Source organism: Nyctereutes procyonoides, unplaced genomic scaffold, assembly GCF_905146905.1.
Source record: "Nyctereutes procyonoides isolate TBG_1078 unplaced genomic scaffold, NYPRO_anot_genome, whole genome shotgun sequence".
NCBI lineage: Eukaryota > Metazoa > Chordata > Mammalia > Carnivora > Canidae > Nyctereutes > Nyctereutes procyonoides.
Window position 1 is genome coordinate 58,755,300 of NW_026575046.1, and position 9,472 is coordinate 58,764,771.

Sequence of the window (9,472 nt, forward strand, 5' to 3'; positions counted from 1 at the left end):
TGTGGAGGCCCCGTGGACTTGGTCTGCTAGCTGCTCCAGACACCCTTGAACCGGTCTCTGCTCCTGCTCTCTGCTTGTCCCCCCACCCTCGCTCTCTCGGGGGACCCCTCCTGCGTGCCCAGCCCTGGCGTGCATCGTGGAGGCAAGCCTAGCAAACACGGCTCCTGCCCTAGAAAAGTAGCTGGGAACGCGGGCACCGATGCCCGCTTGGGCTGGAGCGACATCAGGGTAGCTGCCCCGATGCAGAAGAGCTCATTCATTCTCTAATTGTTTGCCCAGCCGGGTGACTGCTTCCAGGCACCCTCTGGGTGCGGCCAGAACAGCTGAGAGCAAGATCCCCGACCTGGAGGCGTGCTTGTCCTAAAGGAGGGCGGTGGGCAACGAATGTGCAACTAAAGAAACAGGGCGGTTTTGCCGGGAGGTCACTTTGAGGGAGAATGACTGACGGAGTGGCCACTGAAAACTAAATGGTAGAGGAAAGCCCTTGCCCCCAAGAGAGTAAGCTGTGATGGGAATGACAGCAATGACGCAAAGATGAGGGAAGTGTCCCCGGCTGGAGCAGCTGTGGTGCAAGTGTACACGCCCAGCTTTGAACTTGCATCACCTACAAACACTTCCTCCCCTGTGCCTCGTCCTGGGACATCTGTGCCTCATCCAAAGAGGATATCTGATAAATGTCAGCATTTAATCCCTGCTCCCTCCCCCCCTAACCATAAACCAAACACAAGTGGAGGGGTGAACTAGTGAGAGCCACCGACACAGGGGTGAGGCTGTATGCAGTGGCGTGTGCCGACGGGTGTGTGCTCATGCATGAGCGTGTGTTCGGTAGCATGTCTAATCGTGTATCTTCTAGAAATAAATATCTGGAGGGAACTATTGCCTAGACTGCGACTCTGGAGGATCAGAGGGGCAGAGCTGTGGGGAGGGATGTGTGGGAGGGAACAGCAGAAGGAGGACTTTTAGGGTGTTTAAGTAACCAGCTGCCCAGCGCTGGGCCAGGGACCCCGGCCGCAGCGTTGGACAGCCGCCCAGCGTACAGCCATTCTAGGGACAGTTGTTTATTAATCTGGGGTTGAAGGCCAGTCCAGCACTGTTCCCAGTCACCAGGTTAATTAGGCCTGACATCCCTGGGCTGGAAGACCTGCTTCCCTGCCATAGCCTCCGTGCTTTGAGGAGGCCCTAGTAAGTCATTTCTGGGGGACGGAGGCAAAGGCCCAGGCCAGGGGTCCAGCGGGGATTTTGGTGGGGTGGTTGGGCCTGCTCAGGGCCTGTCTCCGTCTGACCTGGGGCATTTGTATCCTTCCAGGGTCCGCTTGGCCCTTCTGCAAACTAAAGGGTGGTCTTTTCAGCCAAAGGGAAAAATGGAAGTGGGCCATATATGCCAGCAGCATGTTTAAGCCCTGAGCTTGGCTTCTAGGATGATTAGGGGAAGTTAGGAAAAAGGAAGGAAGGAAGGAAGGAAGGAAGGAAGGAAGGAAGGAAGGAAGGAAGGAAGGAAGGAAAAGAAAGGTGAAGAAGTATGTGATCGAGAAAGTTCTCCAACTTGACTTCCCACTGTGTCCTGGGGGAAGGGAAGGGTTAAGGTAGCTGACAGGCCAGGGAAGGCAAGGCCAGATGCAGTGGGCAGGGAGCAAGGGCCAAGGACGCTGGGATTAGAGGCCAGAGAGGCCCATGGGGGCTGGGCTGCCCAGCTCCTGGAAAGGAGGCCAGCTTGAGCAAAAGCTGGATGGGACGCAGAGCCAGGGAGACATCTGGGCAGCATTCAGAGGATCCTGCCAGGAGAAGGAACAAGAGCGGACAGCCGGACAGGTCCAGCGTGAACAGAAATTTCGGGAGCCCGGGTGCTGGCTGGCAAAAATGACCTTTCCGCAGAAAATCTCAAGCCAAGGGAAGGAGAAATCCATCTCATCCAGCCAGGATCAAGTGCCCTCGGGGGCACTCCGGGTCCTGAGCCCCACTCCCACCCCCACTCCCACCCCCAGCAAGGGCCTGTCACACAGTAGAGACTTCCTACAAGATGATTGACAAGCTGCCTGGGAAACAGCTGAGGCTGATCCTGAGGGCAGATGGAGACTGGAATGAGGGCTTTTTGGTGAAATGAGAGAATGGATGCCATAACCCAGGATCGACCATGAAATGAGTCTTGTGGGGCCTCGGGCTACCTGCTAGAGTTCAGTCTAACTTTAGGGTCCGTAGGAAGCAGAAGAGGGAAACTGAGGCACCCTGGGACCTCGGGAAGGGAGTCAAGAAGGAGAAGCCATGGCTCTCACAGGCAGTCAGGGCCCAGGGGAGGGCCAGCTGCGATCGCCAGGCCAGGCGGGGGGGTGAGGGGAGCACGGGCCCTGGCCTGTCTCTCCTGCGTCAGCGGCTCTGTTGGAGTCCCTCTGTTTTCGCATCCCTAAAGCACCTCTGCTACTTTTCATGTGTCTGCGTCCCCAGTAGCTCGGGAGTGACGCCAAGCCAAGAGTCACGATGGCCCCTGCTGGGTCTGCTGCCCGACAACAGGGCCCAGCACGCACAGGAGGTGGTGAAGGCCGATGAGGCAAGAGGGGACACAATGATTTTCCTTGACTTTCTCCACTCGAAGGTTCAGGACCATGTTCTTGTCTTCGTCACTTCCTGTCCTTCTTCTGTGTATGATGACAGTGGCCAGCGCAGATAAAGAAGCCTTGGGCGAGGCCCAGAGGACATGCCCGGTGGTGACCTGTGCCCTCCCGGGCAGAGATGGGCGAGATGGACTCAAGGGAGAAAAGGGCGAACCAGGTACGGGACAGGCTGCTCTGACTTCTGAAATGTCTACGTGGGTAGCGATTCACTCAGAATTGTCCCTGCGATAGGCCATCCTCTCCAAAACAAAGATGCTTCCCTGGTCCTCAGGACCCCACATCTCCACGCAGGAACCCAGGAGGGGCGGTTGCCTGCCGAGAGTGGATGCCCCGCCAGTTCAGGGAACTGGCCCTTGGAACAGGCTGTCCTTTGGAACACAGGATGACTTTTTTTTGGGGGGGGGGGGTCACCACTGGTTCACTGAAGGTTTTCAGGCTCAGTGTAAATTGAATGGAACTTCTGGAGAAAGAGAATGAGCCACAGCCCCTGGATCACTTTTCCTTCCTCTTACAACAGGGCAAGGGCTCAGAGGGTTGCAGGGCCCTCCAGGGAAAGTGGGACCTCTGGGAAACACAGGGGCTCCCGGGCCTCCAGGACTAAAGGGCCACAAAGGAGACCGTGGAGACAGTTCAGGTAAGGAGCTCATCCCAGTGCAGCGTGGGCCCAGGGGACTCGCGGGCCGGTGCCTGCTGCCGACCCAGGACACTCGTCCCCTGAGCGTGTCGCTGGAGTGCAGACTTCCAAACCCTGCCATCCCCTCCCCAGGCCTCTGTGGGAGACAGGCCCTGGCTTCTTCCTCAGCGGACACGGTCTGCGTGGGGCTCCAGGCTGGCGGGGAACAGCGGTGTCCTCTCTCCGGCGCCGGGTTTCTGTCTATTGTCAAAAGAAAGGCGTGAAAATATTCGGTTTCCTAGGCTCCCTGAGCCATGGGCAACCCCAGGACAACGTAGTTCAGAGTCAAATGAAGTACATTGACCTCTTGTTAATATCTGCCAGCTGGCCCATCAAAATCATAAAAATATTAAAAAGTTGGTCTGGAATAAGAAATGAGAGAGAACGATTAAGAATGATGTTCGAGAAGGAGAATAAACAGTTGGGCTTTTTCTTACAAAGGATTATATAATCTTGCAACATTTAAGCAGGATGTGAACAGAAGGACCCAGAGCTATAATGTATGAGTTATTTATCATCATTGTGATTATTATTAGTTCAGAACAAATAGTTTACAAGAGCCGCTAGGTGTATCTCAGAAGCAGGAGTCCCGAGGTTTTCTTCCTTTTGCTGCTTCTCTGTTTCTTCTTTTTCCACAATAATCATACTCTTCAGCAAGCTTTATCCCTCCCTTCTGGCAAAATACTGTCCTCTCCAATTGAGAGTCTTCTTCTCATTAAACGCCCTTCTCCCTCTCACTTTGCAGTTGCTGAGACCAGGCTGGCTAGCCTAGAGAGGGAGATAAGGAGCCTGAAATCAGAACTGGGCCACATCAAAAACTGTAAGTTTGTTTTCTGCCCTGAATGTGGCCTTGGCTCTCACCTTCCTCTTGCGGGCTTCAGGTTTCAGGGAGGGTGAACACAAGCTAAGGTTTAGGGACACTTACTGTACCCCGTGGCCTGGGCGAGGTCAGCATTCCCTCATTCCATCCTTTCACCGGCCCCATCTGTGGGGACGATACCCAGGTTATTTAGGTGAGAAGAAACAGGTCCAGGAAGTATAGATAATTCATTCGCTGTCACACATCTAGGAAGTAGCAGAGGAAGATTCCACCCGAAAGTCGCCACTTGCAGCATCTTGGCTCTTTCTGCAGCAACCCCTGCCTCGGATGGCTATCCATCCATGCCTGGTGCCCAAGCCTGGCAGGGCGGCCTGAGCATGCTTCCCTGTGCCCCCCTTGCGCCGGGACCGTCTGTAAAAGACGTTTGTGTCGAGGGTGGGATCACCCAGAAGGGTGTGAACTTTCTGCCAGAGTCCCGCCCTCTGGCTGAGGAAGGAGGTCTTCCTTACTAGGATCTGACCTGCTGGTTGAGCATGGGGCTCTTTTTCAAGAGGTCTGGGGACTCCTGGGGGCGGGCTTTCTTGCCTACTGTCCTGGGCTGAGTCCAAGCCCAGTCAACCTCTCCCACTCATTGCGATTTCAGTGCAAACCTTCTCCTTGGGCAAAAAGACTGGAAAGAAGCTCTATGTGAGCAATGGCGAAAAGATGTCTTTTTCCAAAGTGAAGGCTCTGTGTGCCGAGCTCCAGGCCACTGTGGCCACCCCTAAGAGTGCCGAGGAGAACAAAGCCATCCAAGATGTGGCCAAGGAAGAGGCCTTCCTGGGCATCACGGACAAGGTGACCGAAGGCCAGTTCATGTATGTGACCGGAGGGAACCTGGTCTACAGCAATTGGAGGAAGAATGAGCCAAACAACCATGGCTCAGGGGAGGACTGTGTGATCCTCCTCCAGGATGGGTTCTGGAATGACATCTCCTGCGAGTCCTCCTTCCTGGCCGTCTGTGAACTCCCAGCCTGATGAGGCAGCTTCCTCAGCCCCCTCCCAGCCTTCCTGCTGTGCTCTCTGCTGCCCTGAAAGAGAATTCATGGCCCCCTTTCCCGGCCCTCCTGGTGTTGGCTCATTCCTTCAGGGGGGTGGGAGGAAAAGTGTTTGTGGGGTGAGGAAGCGAGAAGAGGCTGACAGTGGTCCAGTTGGTAGCACAGAGCACTGCACCGGGTCCGAGGTGGCCATTGAGAGGGCTGGGTGAAACCCCTTTGTCTTTAGTGAGTACACCATGGCCCACCGGGGACCAGTGGGGACCCCATCTGTGTCAGAGCAGTAGACTTCAGCCTCCAGGAGGTGCAGGTGCTTGCCCCTCTGGATGCCAAACATTTCTACCCTCTGTGCCTTCCCATGGCTAACCAAGCCCTGTCGATGACAAGGGTACTGCTCCTAGTTGTTCACGAGCCACACCACGGAACCTGGCACCACCAGACCATGACACCCAGCAGTCTCCCATGTAGGTCACAGGGGTTAGCCCCAGAAGTCCCCTTATCCTGCCCAAGTGGCTGTGGCCTCCCTGTTACCACTAGGGTGATCCCGAGGACAAAGGGCAGCCTTTCCCTCCTACAGACTTTTGGGTACTGGGTGGATATGGTGACGAAGGCCAGCATCACGGGAGGCTGTGTCCCTCTCTCAATCCCTCCATGCTCAACATCCCCTTCCTCCTGTGACATCCTCATCCCAGCCTCGGTTGACAGGTCCATTATGATAGAGACAAGAGGTAAAACTCCCCAAAGGTGAGTTCACACCCTGTCAACTGATGCAGCATCACTCAAACTCTGGATGTCACCCAGTCAAATGATGCAGCACCACCCAGTTAGCAGATAAGACCCCCCCCCCCCCGAGCAGGGTTCTGTTGTTGCCACCTTGGCCAGCAACCCTGCTCAGGACCAGGGATGGTTCCCTGCCACCCCAGCGCAGGTGGAGCTGAGATTTATATAGGGCCCATGCAGCCAAGCGGGAGAGGAAGGTGAATCCCAGCTTCGATGGTACTGCCATTCGCAAAATGAGATTAGGAAATATTCCATGAATGGAACGCGGGCTGCTTTCACCTAATGAAATACTTGTGTGGAAATCCATTTTCTCTGCATCTGAATTACCAGAGAGAACCCCTTGTACTTAGCAAGGGTTTGGTGAGTATCTGTCGAATGGGTAAGGTGAAGAATCTCCAAATAGATGAGTGGTGGGACGCGGAGGGGTGACTAGAGGGTGAAGTTCTGTCCCTGGCGAGCTCCTGCTGCAGGACTCGTGCTGGAGGTGTGGGCACGGGCAGCGACACGGTGGCAGGACCTGCATCCTTGGCCTCTAACACACCCAGACTGTCCCATCGCTGAATTATCCATGAGGCCCACCCCTGGGCACGTGCCTGGGCGCCGCGAGACAAGTGCTATAGTGACGCAGAGCAGAAGAGCTCTCTGTTTTCACTCCCAATCCCACTGCTTACCCAGGGCTCGGGAAAGTGCTTACAGCTTAGGGGCACTCATGGAGCCATAGGTATTGCAGCTGGGAAAAGGGAAGACCAGACGCTTTTTAGAAGGAAAGAAGATACATGTATGACAACCCCGGGCAAGAGATTTTTCTATCAATAAGCATGAAAGGTGCACCTGAATTTTCTCCTGGCCGAGACAAAAATGAGAAAACAGATGCCCACCAGGTATTTCCTCCTGATTTATGTGAGAGGGAGGGGTCACGTCTACCCCTGATTTATACTGGGTACAAAGGAGAGTATCTCTAGCTGGAAAGCAGTAGAAGGTACAACCGTGCATTGCACGTGGGCTCATTCCCCAGGATGCACAGATTGGCTCCTAAGCCAGGGAAACACAGGGAAAAAATCTACAGGACAAGCTCAGGTTCTTCCATTGTCCTTTCAGGATTCCTCTTGGCTTCTTCCCTGATCTAGAACTCAACCATCTTTCCAGGGCTCCTCTCTCTAAAGGAATCCCCTTGCTGCCGTTCTTCCCTCAGTCTAGACCTGGGCCCCCACCCGCCCTCCCCATACCGTGCGTATCAGCAAGCAGTGGGGCGCCGGCAGGCTGGCTCCAGAGGAGGGGGAGCTGATCTACAGATACAGGATCTCACGAGAGTCCCAAGATACAACTTGCACTTCCTCCAGCCTTCCCAGGACCTGGGACAAGAGGGAAATTATGGATTCGCGGTGACTCGAATCTCAGTGAGTCTCTCTCAGTCCCCTAGGGCCGAGGGCCTGCAGTTCCCTTTGCTCTGGGGCAGGCAGTGACTGGTATCTCCTGCACAAAGGATGTAACGAAGCGAGGCGCTCCAGGGACAGACTTTTAGGGGCTCCAGGGAGCACATCCTCGTGAGCCCTGTTGTTTGGTCTGATGCAGCGGGAGTCTCAGCCATAGCATTTCCCAGGTTGGCTTTTGGGACCAGGGAACTGGGAGACCTATCCAAGCGGCAGTTGTCCTTTGCTGCCTCTTGCAAACAGTAAGAACCTAAAGGTCAGGCCTCAGAGTGTTCCTGGAAAGGAGGCTGGTGTCCAAACCTCTGGAGAGTCCTGGCTCTGAGGTCACACCCAGGGGAAGAACAAGGCCTAGGTCTCCGTGTGCTGTTGCGACTGCAGGAGAGGTGCCTTGGCGGGTGGGAAGCTCAGGATTTGCAAGACAGAGCCTGCGGTTTGAGGTTAGTTCCCTGACAACGCGCTGAGGGGTCTGTTGGCTCTCTGGGCCTCAATCTCCCTATCTGTAAATTGGTCTGTCGCGGCTTCTTCCCTTTGAGTGTTGTCTGAAGCAAAGGTGACGTAGGGATTCAGCTCCGCAGCACTGATTTCACAAGCAAAGCTGCAGGATCAGAGAAACGTTGTCAAGTTTTGGTTCCGTGTCAATCACTTTTGTCCAGAAAAAGGACACAAATCATGTCCTGAACACTTAGCACCTATTTCTCAAGTCCTTAGAAAGCCAGTATGAGTGAGTTAGAATGGCAACTGGTCCTTGTTCTCAAAATGGGAACTTTGAATCTAATTTACATCTGCAGGTCAACGGTGTCTGGTGGAAGCATAGACGTGGCCAATGTAATTGCACTTTGCTTCCTGGGCCTGCAGGAAAACAACCACCAAAGCTCACAACGTGCAAGGCCTGGGCTTCAGCCTGAGTTTGGCTCCTGCAATTTCAGGGCCTTGTTCCTGCAGGACGATCTTTCTTTGGAGTCCCACAGCTCTGCTGGTCTCCATCCAGCCGTGCCCCAAGCCAGCGGAAGGGGGACTCGGGGTACCAGCTGAAGGCCTGGCTTTGGCATTTCTCAAAGCCCCTTCCTGCCTGGAACCAGCCCGCCTCCCTTCTCTGCGGCTGTCAGAGATCCCCCAGCGGCAAGGGTCAGTCAGACCACGTGGCGTGCAGAGAGCCTCTGACCTGGAATGTTGTTTGCTCATGACTGTGAACTGATCCGGGGTTCGGAACTTGCCAGGAATCAGGGACTTCCTTCTCATTAACCAGGAAGGGTTGACTGTCACTGTGGGCCTTGACATTGGAGAGGTTGGGAAGTGGATTGTGCAAAAGCGATGCTGCCCCTGGGACCCTGAGTGGCTGATGGAGTGCTGGAGAGATGGGAGGAGCTCGGGGTTCGGAGTCTGGGAAGGAGTGCTCGCCACCCGGGCAGCAACCTGTGACGGGAGGAGACAGTGTCTCCAGCTGTGGACCAGAGGTTTGTCCAGGCAAACACAGGTGTCATGCTCTAAAGAATTGGGAAATAAATAAATAAATAAATAAATAAATAAATAAATAAATAAATAAATATAAAAATAAAAATAAAAATAAAAAAGAAGTGGGTGCAAGCAGCCATTGATTAGCTAAACCAGCGCCTTGGGCTAGGCTGGCCACTGCCACCCAGGGGTCCGGCGTGTTCTGTCCTGGGACGCAGAGTGTTTGTGCCATGTTGTGCAGCCCTTCAGAGTAGTGACCAGGAGAACTGCCTGGGATGCTTGACCAAATCATAGGATCTCAGCTCCACCCTGGATGCGGTGAATCAAACCTTCAGGAATCTGTCATTTTCTGGAGATCCCAAGCAAGCCACGTGAAACCACTGGCCCTAGAAATATGGTCGCTTATGGGGCTTTCTGCCTGCATCTCACCTTTGCAGGGAGGCCTAGAGCCAGGAAGCCAGGACTTCTCCATTCCTTCCTTGCAGGCCCTTCATGAGGTGGTGATGGGGGAAGGGGGGCACTTAACTCCACACTGTCAGAGACCAGATAATGTCCTTCTGTGATCAATGCCCCACTGGTGAAAAGCAACTGCTGACCCAAATCCTTCCCTATGCATTTCCAGAGCCCGACCTTCCAGGGTGTGACTTCAGGGAGTGGGTCTGGGCCTGGAACGGCTC

The 9,472-nt window shown here is 54.6% G+C and overlaps 1 protein-coding gene across 3 annotated transcripts; it reads left to right on the plus strand.

The window, feature by feature from the left end:
* The first annotated feature begins 1,049 nt into the window (after window positions 1-1,049).
* On the plus strand, window positions 1,050-6,050 carry MBL2 (mannose binding lectin 2). Of its 3 annotated transcripts, none has more exons than XM_055325499.1 (5): window positions 1,050-1,182; window positions 2,588-2,763; window positions 3,124-3,240; window positions 4,025-4,099; window positions 4,743-6,042. In XM_055325499.1, exons 2-5 carry the CDS (start codon window positions 2,598-2,600, stop codon window positions 5,114-5,116), a joined length of 732 nt encoding a protein of 243 aa, XP_055181474.1. In that variant the 5' UTR covers window positions 1,050-1,182; window positions 2,588-2,597; the 3' UTR covers window positions 5,117-6,042. The 3 variants fall into 3 exon arrangements, with proteins under 3 accessions (XP_055181474.1, XP_055181475.1, XP_055181473.1); XM_055325500.1 differs by having other exon boundaries at window positions 1,141-1,294; window positions 4,743-6,048; XM_055325498.1 differs by lacking the exon at window positions 1,050-1,182 and adding an exon at window positions 1,690-1,809 and having other exon boundaries at window positions 4,743-6,050.
* Window positions 6,051-9,472: the final 3,422 nt, after the last annotated feature.

Excerpts from the sequence above, each read along its gene's own strand:
- MBL2 (XM_055325498.1), top strand. The coding sequence starts at position 1,727 with ATGGGACGCAGAGCCAGGGAGACATCTGGGCAGCATTCAGAGGATCCT. Across the intron at positions 1,810-2,587 it reads AAGAGCGGACAGCCGGACAG|GTTCAGGACCATGTTCTTGT; the intron begins GTCCAGCGTGAA and ends CTCCACTCGAAG. Across the intron at positions 4,100-4,742 it reads ACTGGGCCACATCAAAAACT|TGCAAACCTTCTCCTTGGGC; the intron begins GTAAGTTTGTTT and ends TTGCGATTTCAG.